This window comes from Hippichthys cyanospilos, chromosome 5, assembly GCF_059441005.1.
Source record: "Hippichthys cyanospilos isolate Australia breed blue-spotted pipefish chromosome 5, RoL_Hcya_1.0, whole genome shotgun sequence".
Classification (NCBI taxonomy): Eukaryota; Metazoa; Chordata; class Actinopteri; order Syngnathiformes; family Syngnathidae; genus Hippichthys; species Hippichthys cyanospilos.
The window spans coordinates 15614733-15635524 of NC_142373.1; the positions used below are offsets into that span (position 1 = coordinate 15614733).

General features: G+C 45.8%; 1 protein-coding gene across 3 annotated transcripts in view; it reads left to right on the top strand.

Annotated features, from left to right (window-relative positions):
* myo16 (myosin XVI) overlaps positions 1 to 15641 on the top strand; it is a 77710-nt gene extending 62069 nt beyond the window's left edge. For all 3 annotated transcript variants that reach the window (XM_088414434.1, XM_088414432.1, XM_088414433.1), the window contains 6 exons: positions 567 to 837; positions 1857 to 2233; positions 2372 to 3598; positions 7991 to 8143; positions 8594 to 8676; positions 12030 to 15641. In XM_088414434.1, coding sequence (XP_088270560.1) covers positions 567 to 837; positions 1857 to 2233; positions 2372 to 3598; positions 7991 to 8143; positions 8594 to 8676; positions 12030 to 12203 — 2285 coding nt within the window. In that variant the 3' untranslated portion in view covers positions 12204 to 15641. The remainder of the gene's footprint in view (positions 1 to 566; positions 838 to 1856; positions 2234 to 2371; positions 3599 to 7990; positions 8144 to 8593; positions 8677 to 12029) is intronic.
* The last annotated feature ends 5151 nt before the right edge of the window (positions 15642 to 20792 follow it).

The window sequence follows — 20792 nt, forward strand, 5'->3', positions numbered from 1 at the left end:
TTTTCCTAGTTGCTGGGGCTGCACTCAATTGGTAAAATATGTGAAATGTTGTCACATAAAGAGAAGAATCTGGACAAATAAGCAGACAAGACACACAAGTGGAGAAGTAGAAAGTGTTGAAATATCCATCATAAACACAAAAAACTGTAAAAAAAAAACAACAAAAAACTGTACTCGGAAACTAAACCCAAAGAACCAGACTTGGGAAACTGACTCCTCAAAAAGAAACTATAAAGACAGTTCGACATGACTTGCTGTTCTGAGCATGGGTCGCTGAGAAACTGGAACTCAAATACTTAATATTATATTATTACACACAGTAGCTATAAAGTCATTCCGTGCCAAAGACGTATTTTTTTATGCTTTTGTGAATTTAGGCATTTAATCCCATGTATTTATTTAGTACCTGAGTGGCACGATGGACTTTATCCGCCACACATGTAGAGATTACGGATTTGATTCTGACTCCAACCTGCCTGCGTGGAGTTTTCATGTTCTCCCTATGCCTCCCTGGGTTTTCTCCGGTTATGGATGAACGTCTAAATTTGCGAAATTGTTTCTTTCAGTGGTGCGTGGCTGGCTGGTTCGGCGGCGGGTCCGTCAGCGGCTATCGTGGCGGCAAAAGGACGAGGGCGGCGTTCAGGGTTTCCTGCGGGGGGCGGAAGATATGGGCCTGCGCGCCTACGACCGCCTAGTCATACAAAACGCGTCGGACATTGCGCGGGAGAACGACCGCCTGCGCCGCCATGGCAAAAACTGCCTCGTCCTCGCCGGCAGCCCGCCGCTCGGGGAGAGGCCCGATCCGGTTGGCAAGGAGGAGGAGCAACCGGTTAAAAGGTGAGCAACGTGACGTCACCCATCCATCCATCCATCCATCCACCATATATAGATACACATATATATTGCACGTGATTTACTGCAATAATAAAAGAATACCTTTGTATCAATGTTCAAAAAAATTGTTCAAAATCTGTTTTTGTTCAAACAAACTTAAAACCATCTGAATTCTAAAGACTTTTCTGAAGGCTACAAATCTAGACTTCCACAAAACATCACAACTCTGGATCCACCTCGGCAATCTCATGCACTCTGATACAAGAACCGTATCAACAACATTTTCAGAAAGTTTTAAAAACTAACTCTGACCAAGATTCCACTAATCTTTAATTGTCCTTGTGCATGTAACATCTGCTGCCCGGTGTGCACATACACACACGCGCGCGCGCACACACGCACACACACATGCTTTAGAGTGTCGCTCAATGGGAAAACCAAGAGATGTTTCATAAGAAGATTTGATTGAGGCAAAAATGCTCAAATTCAATGAAATCCACTTCATTTTTCCACGAGTATTTAAAATTCCTTCTCTCATCACTTACGCACATAGCCTTCCCCATGCTCACCCCCCCCCCCCTCGCCCTCCCCCAATGCAATCATAGGACGGACAGATGGTTCACTGAGATTAGCGTAGGAAATATCAAACTGGATATGATCAAATTACTGTAGGGAGATTAGATCTAAAGCATAATCTCTTGTCTCTTTATCCTCCAATTGGCCTCCTTAGCTCGTATTTGTGGCGTGACAGTTGACGTGTGACTCTAATGCCATGCTCGAAAAAAAGCCTTTCAAGAAAAAAAAAACGGAAACATTTCACTCGAGATTTCACTTGATCATCCACTGCAGTTTTCATTTCTTTTTTATAGTACAAAAAAATGGGATATTTCTTGTCATTTTATATATATATATATATATATATATATATATATATATATATATATATATATATATATATATATATGGACAAGAATTTATAACTGAACGGTGTAAAAATCTCTAACTATTCTTCTGACATGCAGGGCTCCGGAAAAAGTTGGCAAACTCCACGAGGGTGCCGGGAGCGGAGGAAGTCGAGTCATTCGCCACTTCCGATCCAGCTCTGTGCCCGTCCCCCTGGCTATGGAGAATAGCGCGCACTCCAGCCCGGCCGTCAAAGCGGCGCTGCAGCAAGTCGCCTACACCAACCAGGACAATAACGGCGCCGGTGCCGCTTCCTCTCCTCGTAAGCAACCGCCCCCGAAACCAAAAAGGGACCCCAACACGCGGCTGAGCGCGTCGTACGAGGTGGTCAGCGCCGGTTTGGCGATGGCGGTCAAGGAGAGCCCCACTCCAGAAGGCTACGCTTCACCAGCTGGGAGTCCCCCCAAAACCCAGCTGTCCCCGACCGACCCTGCAGGTGCATGATCTTGTTTTTAGAAGACATGATGGTTGCTTGCCTGTCTATCATTTGTTCTTTCCATTTATTTTTATTATTTATTTATATATAGGCAGTTGCTCAGAAGTCCAAATTTGAACTTTTTCAACGTTTTCTCAGGGTCCAAGCCCCGCCCCCACAGCGATGACTACACAGCCATGAGAAAGGTGCCCCCGCCCAAACCCAAGCGCAGCCCCAACACCAAACTGACGGGCTCGTATGAGGAGATCAATGCCGCGGCGCCCCTCCTCCACCAGCTACGCCCCGCTGAGGTCAAGCTAGCGCTGTTGTCACGCGCCGGCGGCATGATGCAGAAAGCGGCCTCCCTGGATGCTCCGCAGGGCTTAGGGCTGAGTCTTCACCGGGACCGGGACGATGAGGACATCTACATCGAGATGGTGGGCTCCCGGAGCCTCCGGGACCCTCCCGACAGCCCGGAAGAGGCCGACTCGGAAGCCGTGTACGAAGAGATGTCCTTCTTTCCCCCTGACGATGCCCCGCCTCCGCCCGTCGCCGTCAGCAAACCAACCAAGCTGGAGGTTCGCAGCCTGGGCCTGGTTACATCCGGCACGTGTCGCCCTCAGAGCGAAGAGGGTAAGCGGGTGACGTCGGGTCCGGCGGCGGCTTTGGACATCGCCCAGCCGCACAACGCGATGATCGGTAGCGCTCCCAGGAGTCAGCACGGAAAAGACGGCGGCTGCGACATCCCGGCCCCCTTTCCCAACTTGCTTCCGCATCGACCACCTCTCCTGGTCTTCCCGCCGTCCCCCGTCACTTGCTCCCCCGCGTCAGACGAGTCGCCCCTCACTCCTTTAGAAGTCAAGAAGCTGCCGGTGTTCGAGACCAATCTGAACTACCCTGCGGGTCCGGACAGCCCGCTGTCACCTCAGTTTGTGCGCCAGAGGGCCGACTCGTCCCCCAGCCTCACCGTCCTCATGCCGGAGAAGAAGGCTACCCCTCCCCTAACCCCGCCTCTTCCTCTTTCTACCACCAATGGCCCGCCTCCTCCCTACAGACCACCTTCCCACTTCCCCTTCCCACCTGAGGCCGGCTTCCTCTCGCTGACGCGGACCGCTTCCGTGGCCGGGACCCAGTCGGAGTCCTCCAAGGCCGTTACGTCCCAGAAAGCGAGCGCCGAGCCCCAGGGAAAGCCGCCCCCTTACTCCCCGGGTAAGATGTCCCGCCCGGAACCTAGAAGAGCTCACTCCTGTTCCTCCTCCCCACTGTTGTTCAACCCGGCCAATGGGAGACCGCTTACCAGTCCCCTGGATGAGCTCAACACCTTTTTCAGCACTGGACGCGGCCTCCTGAGGAAGTCCTCAACGGGACGCAAGATGCGAGATGGAGGTTCGTCATACCGGCACGCATGCCTTTCCCGCATATCAAATTTTCAACGCAAGCAACCAACACCTCATTTTACACATGGCAATAGCTGTTTGTAATATTTCGTGCCTAAAGAAAAAAAAAAAAATCAACGTGATGCAAATCCAAACAGTTGTTCACTAAACATATAGAGGAGTTGCTTACAGCAGCTTTTGTTAAACAAGGTTGTAGCTCATTCATTTCATAAAAGAAGCAAGCAGACCGAACCAACATCCGTGTTCATAAACAGGACCGTTAAGATGAGATTTATTCAGTGCTATGAATTCTTCAAGCGCTCCAGATTTTATTGTTTACTTACCTGCGTTATCTTATTTTGAAATATAAGCTTTTAATCAGGAAGGCCACTCTCTACTTCCTGTTAACGTTCTCCATTCGTCATTCTGCTCTTAGCGGTGTGCGTGTTAATAAAGGTCGTTACCCGTAATGCTGAGGCATTAAGATGACTTTAGTTTTTAATGTTCAGTTATATCTAACTGAAAATGTGTGCTTTCTGGAAAGCCACTCTGTTTTTGCGTTTCGGATTGGCTGTCTCACATCGCATTTCGCGTCCCGCCCCAACAAACGCGGCCTATAAATGTCGCCCTATTATCCAATCACGCAAACGTAATTGACTGCAATTCAAATGCATTGCCTGCTACGTCGTCCGCGTTGTCAATCTTGACCAAGCATTATTTCTTTTCCCAAACCACGGAGTGGATAAGGATGAAAGAGCCACATGTTGCCGACTCCTGATCTATTTAATGGAGTCCTCACTGCTTTCAACGTGTCACTTGAATATTATTCTTCTCAAAAAAAAAAAGTAATTCCATGCTGGAACTCAGTGAGATTTGTGACTGGTTTTTAGGGCCGTATTCCACCAATAATTAAAGCCCGAGCACGCAGCGGTGTTTATTACCGAAAGAGCCCCCCAGAGACTGTGCACAATTGTACATTGATCGACTTGAGAGGTTCCACTGTTCCGGTCAGGCATAAAACAAGACCATAAAGCTCCCGCCGTCATTTTTCATTGTTTTCCGTGTCTGCGCCGACTGCACGCAGCGTACCCATGGGCCGGCTCTACATTAGTGTTGGCTTGATGGCAAGTTAACCTCTGCTTTATTGTACTCTGTCCCACTCAGCTTGCTTGGCCGTGTGTCCATTCTGTGTTGTAAGTTCATGATCCCGGTCTGCCCTTGATTTATTGGGTGCTGGCTGACTACCTTCTGCACTGTTGTGTCGAGGCTGGAGATAAGTAATAGTCCTTTGGTTCCATTCCTGGAAAATCCACTTTTTTTTTCGTGCAAACCAAGCCTTTGGTACATTTGTTCCTCTCTAAAGCGGCGGCGTGCTTTTGATACAGGTGTATCATGATAGCTAATGAGCTGGCGGGCTTGTATTGCCAAGCGGTGTTCAATAATGCAAGTACCGTATTTCTCCGCCGAGTTTTTTTTTTCCACCCCATATTGAGACATACCAGGATAACTTAAAACAGACCAATTTTTTCCACATTATCTATGTTTGAATTACATTAATTTGAATGTGAAATAATATCATGTCATTTACAAGGCTTAAATTGACTATGTTTACCTCTAATTGGATATAATATGCATCCGTTTTCGAGTGTTTGTACTTTCAAATGCACTTTCGTCATTTGAATAGCGACACGGCTGATTTTTCCGGCGGACTTTCATGCAATACGAAAAGGAAAAGACGGCTTGACTTGTCTCCTTCGGCCCTGAAACAAGCCGGCATGGATGTGGGCTGGTGGGGTGGAGAAACAGCGGTAGTAATACGGTAGTAATTTAGAGCACGGAAACCCGGCAATGCTGATGCAAAGGCTGACCTTTATACTGAAATGGGGCAAAGCATTTTTCCCCTACATGTAATCATTGTCACAATGTGTTTCACCCAGATTTGTCACACCCACTAAAATGCGAGCCCTTCCTATAGGGAAAACAAACAAGGTCCGCGTCCATGCGGCGAGCACGGATAATGAGCTATACAGCCATCGCTGACCTTGTTGTCTTACGCTGCCAGCTGTGGCACATTTTCTCCTGCTGCCTCTGCAGCATGTGTGCGCTCTTCAGTATCATTTGAGTGATTTGTGACGGGCTCCATGTCGAGATGAGCTTGCGGTGGCTGGCATGTGTGAATTATCTCTTTTAGTCTTTTATCAGCGCTTCTCTTAAGTGTGTTTTTTTTTCTTTGTTTCGTTTTGTTTTTGACGGGAGCACACACACTTGATAGGAATGTTCTTCACGTTTATGTAAGGTGGCATAGACAGGCTATTAACTTTTGGATTCAAGTTCAGGAACCCGAGTTCAAATCTGGAGTTCCTGTGTGGACTTTGCATGTTCCCCTCGAGTGGTAGTTGTGTCCCACGCTTGAAAGCTGTGAAACGTTGAGCGTTTTTGAGCAGGATTTGAATCAAAATAACTTCTCACAGACACCAGCAAAGGGACAAACTGCCCTCTCATGTCCTTTTCATTGGAATGTCTGTTTCCGGGAGGAGTGTTAGTTGTGGCGGGGTTAATAATACATGAGCGGCGGACTGATGAGGATGCCCATCAAATATTTAACAGCTCGCTCATATTCTACACAAGCCGGCATGACGAGCCAAAAGCGGCGCTCCGGGAGACCCCGGACGGTTATCTAAGATATTCTCGGATTGGTCGGAAAGCGCGAGACGGCGTTGCCGTCACAGGGCTGGCGCACGCGCTTACCCGAGTGTCGCCACTGTCACCTTGCCATCGCCAGTCGAGGGGCTAAGAGGCCGAAGGCCTTATAAGAGAAGGAATGGCATTGGCCCGCCGTGACGTCCGGGGGCGTTTTCACGGGTGAGCCTGCGCTCTCGCGGAGGCACGGCGCTGGCGTGATGGAAACTGGGTTTGTGACGGGGGAAGCGGGCGGCCGCCGGGGTTCACAACCTCGCGGTTATTTTGAGCAGGCCGAGCAAAGCGGCCCACTTAGATCTGAGGGCGGCGGGATGCCAACGGGCTTAACGGGATGCTCCACTTCCGCTCCCTCTCGGCCGTTAAGCGGCTCAGTGTGATACCTGATGCTGGGGGCGGGGCCAGAGGTTCCGCTCGCGATCCTAGAGGAGCAGCTGCCTCCTTCATCCTCGGGGAATGAGCAAACTACTGGAATGCCGGCGGGAGAGGGCAGGTGGTCTTGGCAGGCTGCGGGAAATCACTGTCACAAGACTCGCCCCCGTCCCCCCGCCCCGCCCCGCCCTCGCCTCGGCGCCGGCTTTCCGTGCCGGGAATTGAACGCGACACCGGCTCGTGGTTGTTGTCCTATGGCTTTTGATTCTGATGTGACTCATCTCTTCTCACGTACGCCGCCGCCGCATTTGCTCTACCTTTGGCCCGCTCACACGTGGTGACCCGCTGGGAACACCACTTGAGGGTGGTACATTTATATTTAGGTGCACTGCAAGCCTGCCCGGGATGAACGAATGAATGAATGAACTGGAGGTAGACAGGGGGCGGGGGAAACTTTCCCAGAAAGCCAGTTGACGGCTTCACACCCGTGCCGGTTCGCGCATACACAGTCGCACACACAAGTACCATAATTTCGTCATTTCAATAACACACGGCATGTGTTTTAATTGGACACCCATGATCTACGTAACTACTAGTCAGGGATGGATTTATGATCGCATTTTTGTCAAATTCACCAAATTGAAGTAAAAAACCGAGGTTATGAGCGAGGTTGACTTGTTCAAGAAGAAATACGCTATATAATACATAGGATGATTCCTTTGTTTTCTGAAGGTTACCTAGGGTTTTACATATTTTCTTGAACATGTTCTATGAACTATGAAGTTCAAACTCAGACCCATGAAGCAGACTTGACAACCAGCAGCTCCTACTGGGAAGCATTCAATGATCGTAAAGTTAGCGCAAAACAATCAAGCAATCCCTTGGCCTTTTTGCAATCCTACACTAATGCAACTTTTCCACTGGTATGACAAAATGCTATTTCTGGTCGTCGTGTTCAGCCGGGCTTCAATAGCATACGGGTGACATAAATCGCTGTTGTCGAGCAGACTCGCCGTCACGGCTTCCTTGGAGCACTTTGGGATACCCAAACACATGACGGCCACTTGCGTCAGTTGTTTTTGCTCCATTGCTCATTTGCAAGCGATCCTTTTTCAATCTCCTTCTAGATGATATTTGTCAGGAAGTAAAAACACAGTACTTGTTCAATGCAACGCCGTTCGGAAACGGAACGAGGCCGATCTAGTAGTGACGAGCCTTCTGGCGTAATCTTGCTTCGGAACAAACGGCAATACCTGGCACGGGTCATCCATCAATCTGCTTAACTCCGCTAAAGCAAATCCGGATCTTTACACGTGACCGTTTTTCTTTCCAGGTTTCAACTCCAACATTAATTTACCTGGACGGGAAGAATGTGGCTCTGCCCCCTCCTCGCCATCGCTGCAGTTACAGGACAAGAACGCCAACAATCATTCTGTTCACTCATCCATTCACGCCCCTGTTGAGAACGGCAACCAGATCTCCAATGGTAGGTGGACTTGGCCGAAAGAATGGGAACCCCGCTGAAATCTTCGTTCTCTTGGTGGCATTTGTTTCTTCCGTTGTACGTCGAGAAACTGCGGCAAGACCCGAGGTCAAAATCTCAAATTTTTTAACTCCCTAGCTTCGGAAACCCCCGTTGTGGGAAAAACACAAAACAAACTTTGGCAGTGTAGCGTTTAGTTTTGTTCCGTAATTCACACTTCAAAACAGTGTATTTGGTAGGAAATAGCGTGAAAAATCGCCATCTTGAACATTGCTTGTTGCTGGGTCCCCGTGGCCGTGACCTTTTGGCGCTCCAGTGTAAAATTTGCCATTTCATCAAGTGTTCACCCATTCACTGCCATTAACGGCTATCGACGTCAATGATTTTTCTACTAGGCTAGGAGGCCAATGAGTCCACAATAGTGTCTTGTATCTCATTTAATTGTGTGTTCAGGTTCACTGGAGGACGAGAGTCACGTCAAGCCAAACATGTCCACGTCCTCGATGCACAGGCACATGGATAGCCACCACACGCAGGTAACACGCGCACACAGAAATACATACTGTACATACACACTCATAGTCTTTCATGGAAAAAATTCTTATCGTAGCAGGTGATCCAATTGAGCCAGTGTCCAGTCTCGAGTTCGTAGCTTTTGTCAGGTGTACTATTAAAAAATATCAGTTAGGGGCTGAAACCTGCATCAATTCTCAGTGCCGAATTGTAAAGAGCACCGGATTATTAAGTCTCACCTTCAATGAATGGCCTATTTTTGTTCCATCTGTCTTTGTTATTGTTTACATTTTGAGACAAGTGGCCTCCTAGGGGCAACATGTGCCACCCCTGACACGCAAGTTTTCGCTGCCTTCGTATTTAATGTCTGCTTGCAGGATTGAGTGGAAAGCCTTGACCACACACTCTCTCACTCAGGCGCACACACATATCTTTGCAGTATGTCTTTGTAGGAAAACATTCTTATTATAGCAGATGATTCAATTGATCACATTTCCAGCCTTGAATTCATAGCTTGTCAGGTGCTGCTGATCTGGTTAGCAACATAGCTAAACTAGGATTTGCAGTTAAGAGTTTTTACTTGAAACGTAGTACAGTTGTACCTCTACTTACAAACGCCCCTTCTTCCAAAAAATTCAGGTTTTGAAAAGCCTCTGCGGAAGAATATTGTCCCTAGTTGCAAAAGTATATCAGGATTTGAAAGATGACATTGTTGGCGTGTTATAATGAGACACGAGACTCCTGCGCTGCTCGAACAAGACTGTAATGTCGTCACAACCAGCGATCTCGACGCAATGTAGAACTAACAAATATAAAACTGGCATTAGCTACACCTAACATTGTACATGAAAACACATACTGTATGTAACATACCATTTTGGGCTGCTGCGTCTGACATTAGCGTTGTTATTATGTCGTTAGCACTTTGGCAATGACATCACACAGGAAGCACTTTCCATGTCCCCAAACTAAACTTAAGTCCATTTACATGCTCAAAATAATCCAAAAACAAATTATTATTTATTCTGTGGACTTGCAAATGATGCAGAGACCACTAAATGTAAACCATAAATGTTTGATTAATTAAATAAATGTTTTATTAATCAAAAGTTGTATTTACTTAATTAATTCATGAAACATGTATTTATTAAAACATTTAATTATGTATTGACACTTTTATGTAATTATTGAATGGTACATTTATTTATTGAATTTAACATCTGGGGAAGCAACAAAGTTGACCAGGAATAAGATCAAAAATCAATGTGTGACAAACCCCAATGAGTCACTCGTGCTATTAAAGCCCTTAACTTTTCAATGCTAGGGACGTCTTTTCATGAGTCCAGACATTCAATCCCAGATACTTCATCGACCTTCCACTCACGTAGTAATTTGCTGGTTTTAGACGAGAACATGTTGTCGAGAAATTTCTGTGAGGTTACATCCCCTTTAAGTATCTAGGGTTGAATAGCTGGACTTAATAAAAAAAAAGTGAAAATACATCCCTGGCATTGAATGACTTAATGATCACTTTCTATGTCTATGAACATTTTGTCAAAATGTCCTCCTATGTTTATCAAATGACCGCACGACTATCGTTTTATCTTTATCTTCCAGAGAGGCCATCTCAATTTTTCTCCATTTGGAGCTGGGGCCGCCCTCTAATCGACGAGGGTGTTGGGTGGGGGAGGGATTGTGGGGGAGGGGGGGGCTTTACTGGAAGCCGCGGTCCGCACGAAGGGATGCGGTGAGTCTTATCCGGAAATGCATCCTGTAATGATGCTTCCATCGAATCCATTGTGACTTCATCGGAGTGCTGATGGGAATTCCATTCGTTGTCTTTGAATCATTTTTTGGGGTGGAAGTTTTTCGCCAATGATCATTAATCATCCCACTTTTGGAGTAGATTTTTTGGCCAATTTTCTCTCGTCGCACAGGAATAATCATCTACGCATGAAACTCTTCTGGAAACAGATCCCTTCTCATATTTAATATCTGATTCCAGAACAAGTGAGGCTCCTCCTTGTATACATGCTTCATTCTACCTTTGCTTTCAATTTATCCATCTGAATTTGTCCGTGCGTCCTCCAAGGTTATCCGATAACGTTTGACTGAGGGGAAGACAGTCAAAGGTGAGGCCCTATTAGGTCCTATTTTATTTTAGGTTGTTTGTTTGACGCCCTAAGTGACTTATTTGGTAAAAAAATACCGTAATTTCTCAAGTATATGACGCGCTTGTGTGTAGCAAGTACTCTTAATTTTAAGAATTTAACTATCAAATGGTCACACCAAATTACTGCGATGCTCAATACGCTTAAAATGAAGAGGACAACAGACAAGTATTTTCCACAACGATAATTCTTGTCGCCGGTAAGGAAAGAGTTAACACGCATTTGAAAAGAGAGCGTTGGGTCAAATACGGCGCCGGGGTTTTTAGGAGACATAGGCCTGATTTGTCAATGAAGTTATCGCAGACCTCACGTGATGTCATCTATAAAATCTAACCTCCGTGTCCTTTTGTGGTATGGATCAGCCATGCACAGTCCTGTTTCTGGAATTACTGACTGAGGCAGCTAGGAATTCACGTCTGATTGATTTACCTGTGTATGCACCCGCGCGTGACTGATGTTCCCCGTGCGATGCGGAGGGCCACTAGAGACGGTCCCCGCTGCACGACCCCGACAGTAATACGCACGATCCCTTTGGAGGTGATGCAGCCGCTGTATGCAAATGAGATGCTCCCGAAGCTGTCAGTCACGGGGGGAATTTCCCTCGCTGCTTCACGCTGACGTCCATCATCTGGGGAGGGATGGCGGCACGGCGAGCAGCGGATTCATCACCATCTTCTTTCTAATACCAGTGATAGCCATTTCCTGATTTTCCCCTCACTGTAGGCGTCGCTCTCTAATGGTTGCCTGATTGGAGGATGACACATGCTCTATCTTTTTGCTCCATTTATATGATTTGGTCTCCTTGCATGGAAAGCCCATCTGCTTGTTATCCACGCCGCTTTTTTCTGCTCCTGACCTCCGAATCATAGGTTCATCTTTGAAGGTCCTCTTTGACTGGGAAATAATTACAGCAGAACCTCGAAAAAAAATCTGGTCATTACGCTACCTTTTAGAAATGGTTTTCTTCGAGGACATCGAAATGTATTGTCTACTAATTCCTGATTTGCAAACACTTAAAGCGGTTGTTGGGTTTTTTTTTTTGGTATTTTTTTTTATGTAGAAAACCAAAAAGTGACATTCATTTTTTTGACAGTAACAGGTCCCCAACAAAATGAAGTAGCAAAATATTTGGCGGTTTCGAGGTTCGGCTGTATTGACACGGTGGGTGGGAACGTGACGCATGTCGGTCCTCTGTCCAAACGCAGGCGTTCCAGAAGCTCCGCCTTTCCAACGGGGACGCGGGCAGCACGTTGCGGGAGCTCCTGCGATGGCGGCAGGCGCAGTGTGAGGGGCGGGGTCCCTGGAAGCAGCGCCAACCGCCTCCGTCGCCGCCCCTGCCGCCCGCGCTGCTCTGGTCCAGCAGGAAAAATTTGCCGTGACCTGATGAATCCGGCACACGCCCGCGACCCTTCCAATTACGAAGCACTTTGTGACTCTGAAGAAAAATTCCCAGGGACAAGATGTATAGTCATATTTATTCCAAGAGGTTTTCCGACAGTTCCGTCCCCTCCAAACAAGGTGCTGCCGATCGTACTTGACGAGCTTTCCGGCGACTTTTCAAGTTTACACGTCAACCAAGGCCTTGCGACGCACTCCGGGTTCCGGAAATGTCTCTCATAGCGACAGCGGCTCGGGCTAACCTCAGTCAACTCCCATGGTGCAATTCTACTGGCCGCCGGCCTTTGAGCAAAACCTCTGGACAAACGCCTTCTACTGCACTTTCCTTTGCGGGGAAAAAGAGACGGGACCTTAACAGCTGGAAATGCAATATGTCATCGCTTCATCTGTCAGTGCCAAAGCGTCACAACTATGACAGTCCTAGATTAGCGCCCTCCTCCCCAGTGATGATTCCGCGTGATCTTTGTTGAAACAGACATACGAGGAGCGTGTTGAAAAGACATAGAGGACCTCCGTCTTTGTACAGAATCTGCACCCTTCGTAGCGCTTGACCCCAACCGACGAGCCCCAACCTCCACCGCCCTTTGGTGTTTGACCTCCCTCCTTCCTGATGGCGCCAAGCAGCTGTTTCCGCTGCGTAACTACTGACTGCCGTCAAAACGCGGAGATGAAACGACGCTAAGATGGAAGAATGTCTTGGGTTCGATGCAATACCGAGAAGTGTGTTTTCAAAAATGTGAATACCTTGTTTGTAAGATTGTCAATGAAATCGTTTCTGTTCTATTTAATAACGCTCCCTTCTCCTGGCTTTTCATTTTGTTCCCATAACAGGCATGCTTGCGTCGCTATATGGAAGTTTGATTGCGCTCCGAATAACGTAATGAGGCGGGCGGGGCAAGATGGCTCCCATCATTCAAGCCGCAACATATCAATGGCTTTAATTGATTTCTCATTCCTTCTGATCATCCTCGATGCGTCCCATTGATTCTGACCACCAGTCACCGGTCGATCGCATCTGCATTCATATTCTATGAGGATACGTTAGAGCAGTGGTCCCCAACCTTTTTATCGCCGATGCTTGCGATTTCTACCGTGGACCGCTTGGGTTCTTGATTGAGTTCTGACAACAAACTAATGGGAGCATGCTTGCGTCTGGAAAATGTACAATGTAGCAAAATTAAGTCAATCATATCAGTGAATTCCAAATGCTATTCATTTCAATACAAGATTAGATGCTAATGAGTTCTCATCAATGCAAAACCTTTGCATCTGCAAGGCAAAAACGAAAATGCTAACGAGCTAAATGCATACAAGGCATATATATAGCAAGTTGTTGGGTCAACAAACAAATTAATTTGGGGCATATTATCATAAATGACAACATTCTTACAAAGTGCAACAAACAGACGCTGGTGGGCCACATTTCACAGCCAGAACAACGTGTACTCCTTTGAAGCCACACCATCCTTCCTCACGATCCAGAGCGGTCAGAGGCGGCGCCAAAAAACAAAGATCAAGTCTAAACAAATCACAAATCAAACTGTTAAAGGATAAACTAAATAAATTCCAGAACATGATTATTTTGGGTGCGGCCCGGTACTGGTTGGGGACTGTTGGTTGGGGACCACTGCATTAGAGGACACGACAACATTAGCTTAGTGCTGTCTCGGACTGACTGGGTGAGTGTTTCTCACTGGAACGTTGACGTCGCAGGTATGCAGGTTGCTTTTGAAAGTCAAATCATGATTATGCGCTCCTCGGATGAGCTTTGGACTTTTTTGAACCCATCTGAGATCAATATATAATAACTCACCGTCAAGTTTGGTACATCCTGATCTGCCTTGTGTGTCTAGTCCATTCCCTGTGCTCCGACATGGAACAGGTTGTCAAACTGTGAATTTGCCCCCCTTCACAAAATTTGTGATTTGCCGGAATTAATGGACAGCCAAAGGGCAGCTCACTGCCAGAACTTCAATTACTGATCAGATGCAACCACTTTGTGGGCTCTCCAAAAACACATTTATGACCATGGCAGCTATTAGAGAGTGATTTTAAAGTAGGGCTGTATTTGAAGACGGATGATGTTGAAACGCCCCCTAATTTGTATTCAACCCCCAAACACCGTTCTCTTGTTTTTACAGCTCCAGTTCACTCTAAACTACTTCACATCATCTAATTCTTGGCGCGCCTACTTTCCCATTTTCAAATACTAATTCCTTATATTTATAATGCTATTGCAAAAGGAAAGGGGGCTAGAGTTGATCCCTGATGCATCCCAACCTCCACATTAAACTCCTCTGTCACACTTAACGCACACCCCACTACCCTTCTGTTGTCCTCATACGTGTGCTACGTGGATAACATAACCATACACACTCCGCCTTGTGTGGCCCTATATGAACTCCATGCCTCCATTTTGTACCACAATGGTCCCCTACCGTTTTTGTCACAGATCGGTTGAGACGTGTATATTCTTTTCGCAAACTGGCAATGGGGGTAGGTGGGATCAGTATGATAAACAAATTTTTTGTGTCTTCTGTGTTTATAATTGTTCATTTCCTTTACTTACTCATACTTTATATTAGAAATGTTGCCAAAATCTCATCTTGTTTTCATGGACTCAATCTCGTGCGAATTCTCCTCGTGTCTCTTGTCCCGTTACTTTTTAGTGACTTTTTTCGTGTCTAGCGTTATCGAAAAAGGCGAGAGCAACGCTCCCATCAGGTGGTCACACTTCATTACTGCAGTGCTCGATAAGCTTCAGCTTAAGAGGAGCGCTGGCCGCCAGTGTCATCACTCTATTCATAAAAGAAGAAAAAAAACAAGCGCTTATGCTTACAACTTGGCTTTCATGCCACTCTTTTCTCAGCAGCATTTAGGTCAGTTATGAAAGTTGCTATGGTTACGCAGTCCTCCTTCTTCATATTATCGCTACTACTACCGTGTTTGTATGATCACACATCAAGCAGAGAAAATCCCAGCTGTTAAAACACGCTAAAAAGATTGGACGTTATACATGAGCGACTGCTTCCCATCACGCCGTGAATCAGCGCGCTGTCTCATGCCTCGTCATCCATCTACGCTACAAGACACCCACACGCATCAACATGTTGCCAGATGAATTGTTTTGGGGCGTCAGGGCTCTCTCCGACAATATCTCTTGTGCTATAGCCAGCTCGCGTTGTTTTTTTCCTTTGTTTTTCAAACCCCCGATGCAGCTGTGCTCGATTGTTTTAGCGCATTAGAGGGATGTCTTGTTTTTATTGTATACTGTCATTTTTATTTGTACATAATTTACAGCACATCTTTTGATGCGTTCACTTGTTTGCGGGAAGAAAAAAACAGGATTGTATGTGGTATTACATTTATTATGTTTTATAAGTACTGTACAGCAATAAAGCACAACTGTGTCAGTGCTAGCCCCCCTTTTTTTTTTTAAACCTCCCGTTGTTTTTTTCATCCTCACTGTCTAATAGTACCGTAAGTAATCCAGACTACATAAACCCAATGTCCATCTCAATATCGATTTTTACATTGTGATAGTCTAGTATGGAGTAAGATGGCTGTCAAAAAGACGTATGTGCATTTCACCATTTGTATGAGTAACACTCTCACGAGACGCCGCCTCACATCTTTGCATCAATCTCTCCTTTGGAGTCGCAAATTTTTCCTTCGGATTTGTGGTTCTGATCCTTTGCATTCATGCATGTGGATGTGCAAATTAAGATGACTTCATGCCAAGCTGCCGCCTCAAAATGTACAAAAATGTACACAATTGACATTGATTAAATCAATTATATCATTGAATTACAAATGCTATTCATTTCAATACAAAACGTTAATTAAATGCAAAGGAGCACTTATCAATGCAAAACATTTGCATTTGCTAATATATTCCAAAGGCAAAAACAAATATGCTAATAAGCTAAATGCATACAAGGCATACTACATAACATGCTAACAGTAGCTAGCATGGTATCCGCAGTCACAAGTTGTTGGATCCTAAAACAAAACAAATTTTAGGAGTATTATCATAAATGACAACATTCTTACAAAGAAAGTACAACTTAGACAATAGGGACCGCTCTCAAGTGAAGCCGCACCGTCCATCCTCACTCCAAAATGTAACATCAATAAAACAAAAGTCTAAGCAAAGCCCAAATTAATGAACTGTCTAAGTTGGAATAAATCAGTTCCAAAAACATCAACATTTTGGGTGCGGCCCATGCAGCCCGGTCCCAGTTGATCCACGGACCGGTCGCTATTGGGGACCTCTGGTGTAGGTCTTTCTGACGGCGTGTCCTTTTGATTGAGTCCACCCTTATGGACGCTTTGAAAGCCAGCGGACAAACAGCATTGCCACTTGTGTTGCTTTTGTGTTTCGCTGCGAGCACTCCGACGTTTGCCGGGCCCTGACACGCGGTAAACATGACTCGCGGGTCCCATCGATTGCTTTGGGGGGGGTCGCGTTGACTTGTAAACAGCGGACACGGCGCCTCGTCGCCGTCCGATCGATGGGCGAAGAAAGGCCTCTCCGTGGTCTTGCTCAACCACGCTAAGGTTCCGCATCAGAAGCATTCCCGGGCGCGTTTATGACGCCGCACCTCCCCCATGCCTATTTCAACCCCCGCCGTCGTTCCCCTTTCGGCTGGGCTCGTTTCTCAGCGCCGCCTCACGCCGCGATCAAATCAATAGCGTCATCCAAACACTGTCTCAATTTTCAATTAACGACAGTGAGGTCCCTCTCTCCAGACGCATCCATCACGCGGGATTAGACTTCGACACGTGCGATTAGACGCCAGCCAAGGCGAGATGGGACTGGCCTGCGTGCATATGAGCGCGTGCGATATAAACCGCTACTAAAAGAGCAGGGCGGGATTCAAGATGGAGATTGCGGTACATTGGTGCCTCCGCTTACAAACGCCTCTTGTTACGAAGAATTCAGCTTAGGAAAAGCCTCGGCGAACTAACGAACGTCAAGTTGACATGAGCTACGGCTAACATTTGACGTATTCACATGAAAACACATATGTAACATATCACCTTGGGCTGCCGCGGCTGATGTTAGTGTTGTTAGAATCTGAAACAAATATATAACTTGCGCATACGAACACAAGAAAATATGAAGCGTTTAAAACGGTTTTGCTCTAGTTTTGACTTAAGAAATAGCAGAATTTGACCCCCAAATTAAGGGTGCGCCCTATACATCTTAAATTTGGGCAATTACAGTCATCTGTAAAGAGTCTCGTGGGGAAAATTACATTTTCAATCAGAAATTTGAAACGCATTATTTAGAAGTGTTTTTTTTACTACTTTGAATCCTCGATTGGAAAATCATGTACATGGATATAACGATATCAATTTTAGGTTCTGACTGTACAGTATATCGTCAGTAGCGGTTAAGCAGCTTGTGCCCGGTAAGCGTTGCATATGGCCTCCATCAACTCGGCCGCCTTCTGTCTTGATGTCGGGCCAGCGGTCCCGCGTTTGTCAGCCTCCGAACATGAAACAGCAAATGAAAAATCACTGGCAGCATCCAGACGACCGCACCCCTCCCCGTCTCCGCTTAGCCGGCAGTCAGCAACTCCACACTTGCTTTGATGGGGAAGCTAATTAGCGCGGCAATTAACGAGGCCATATACTGCTGACGGGGTCACGTGGGTCGACGTTTGCGCTAACATGCTCAGTGGCACTCATGAGGAAACGCTAATGAGGTGTAACACTGTCTTCGATGTGCGGATTGGAACATCCCGTTCACTTTTGCATATCAGGACGAATGGCAACATTGAAGGCAGGCCGCTACAATTTTTAAACCATAGATTTGGCTACTGGCTCTTTGTCCCATTGACGTACTCTGACGCGATTGGTAATCAATCAATCATTTCACGTTTGTTTAGATGAACATGAAACTGGAAACTGATTTGTCCTTTCTTTCACGTTGAAATCGTGTTCCATTAGTGCCACAAATTGACAAATTTGAATCAAAGTTGCTTTTGGCGCACCAAGTACAACTGCGCTGCCATTTCTGAGGTAGCAGGTTCAAATCTGTGCTCTACTTCGCAGGTTTGACCTGTGCCTTTTTGGCAGGTTTTCCCCTGAGTAGTCTGTTTTCCTCCCACATTCCAAAAGTTCATTGAAGACTCTTAATATTTCACCGGTTAGTTTTAAAAGACCAAATAAATATTTTAGCGAGTTAGCGAGACCAAATCAGTGAACTTTACTAGCTGAATAATTTAAGTTTATTGACCACAAGTTAATAAAGTTGAACCCAAGTCATGTAGGTAAATCTCAATTATATTTTGCCAAACCCCCTCAAGGAAAGAGAAAACCTTTCGCGCCCCCACTCGACACGCTGACTATACTATAATAAAAATTGAATAAGTGCACCCAAATTCTAAAAATCCTTTTTAACTGTATTAATTCTAAACTGACTTTCAACTGTTCATTATTTTTTACAGCGTTTATACGGGTTACAGCTTAGTTTGAAACTGAAAAAAAATATTCTAGTGCATCAAAGTGCTTGAAACTGAAAGCGCCCCCATTTGAGAGACAAGATTGGCCTACACAAAAAATTGGCCTACACAATTGTTTAACTCTTTCATTGCCAAGTTTTATCCGAAAAGGCAACACTCAAGTGTCAGGTGTTTGCAAAAACAGTCCTGGAGGGCCGGCATTCTGCATGTTTTCCAGTTTTCTCTCCCCAGCACACCTGATTCAAATGATTAGTTTAAGTAGCAAGCTCTGCATGAAAATGATCCTAATTGTTTGAATCAGGTGTGTTTGAGGGAGAGGTTTTGAGGACTAGAGGACCAGATTTCCTGTGTCTTCGCTTTTTGAATTCAGCTTGTAAAAAAATGTGCAAAATCAAGTGTTACCTATTTTGTTTTGAACAGTACATAACGTTACCATTGCTTTGGTGCCTTCCTGTTCGGAGCAGTCACAATAATTACCCCCCCCCCCCCCCCCCCCCCAAAAAAAAATAAAAATAGTCATCTGTGTTACATTAATGGGATTACTAGTACACATATGAGAAAGAAATGTATGTTGTGCAGGCGGTTTGGAGCATCTCAGTCTATGTGAGAAATTGTGTCGTTATTCGCTGTATGGTTACTGTGGCAACGGGAGGCCTCGTCAGGGGGGCGAGGCGACCGCAATGGCGCTTCCGTCCCTCGGGCCATCTTTCTTCGGACCCCTCCTTGCCGCATGTCACGTTTATGTGAGCAAGTGGCGCCACTCTCGCAGGACAGCATGCAGATTTTGTATTCCCGAGCATCGTCGTAGAAAAAACACAGAAGCCTAAAGCTTGCATAGGCTCCCGGGGGGGTTCCGCCAGCGGCCATCGATTGCCAGGATGTGCATGTACCATCACGAGTCACATGAACGGGAGGAGGAGATTCTATCCACGAGAATCTCTTCAAATGGAAAACATCTGATTTTGCTCCCTTGGGTGTCACACTTGTGCTTTGTGTCAATGTGTTTTTGAAGAATTACCGTAATCCCACATGATATAACATGCACTTTTTTTCTCAAAAATTAAGGCCAAAAATATGGGTGCGTCCTATAAACGGTAACTTAAAAATTGGAGCTTTGACACACAGATGTGCATTTTTCTATGGTCCGTATTTTTGCTTACAATAATTACCGTAACGGGACGAGCTACGGGGCGGGTGCAGCTAACGGCGGTTGGACATAGCTGAGGTTGCTACGCCATTATTTTCGATACAAGAAGCGAGCAGACTGAGCCAACATCCGAGTCCATCCTTGTTCACACACTATACCTAAAAAAATGTACCTAAAAAAAAAACCCTTGCGTTCTCCCTGAATTACCGTTGAATTATTGTCCCTGGTAGATTGTAGTCATCTTCGAATGAGGACCGCACCCCACCGTTTTGGTTTTCATTCCTCCAGTAGATCACGGTCTCGTTTCCCCCACTCCATCTCATCCTAATGAGCCCTATTCCTATCTTTTAATCAAGCGTTGCTTAACCATCTAATCAACTTGACTAATTACATTCTCATAATGGTCTACTCGAGTGGTATACACAATGCAATTTGCAGCATCAGTCGCTCGGCCTTGGCGAAGGCTGCCACTATCTTATGCTTTTCTGCTGCTTCTTGACCTCTAAATGGCACAGGAGTACTTTTATGTATGGAATTTCATTGGATATGTTAATCCAGCGGAATGTACAGCGTACGATGATGAATAGCGGGGATCGAAGGGAGCGCCGTACTCGTAAAACATAGCAAAATTCCAATTTCCAAGCATCGGCATACAACTTCTCCGCATATGTCCAATTCTTTTGCGATACGTTCTCCACCAAGGATTTCACTTGCCATAACACACTCCATGAAGCCGCATGATAAGGTAACAGCATTCAAACTTAGTAAACAAGGCTCTAGTCGCCCCAAAATAGTCTGCTAGTTTTCCTTTCAAATGTAATCTACAAGTTTTATAGTTCAGTTGAGTACTTTACTTCTGTTTTTTTTGTTTTTTTGCAGCACAGAACATAATGTAAAATTAGCTAATGTGCTACCTATGTGGAAAACTGATAAGTGTGAGGTACGTGCTG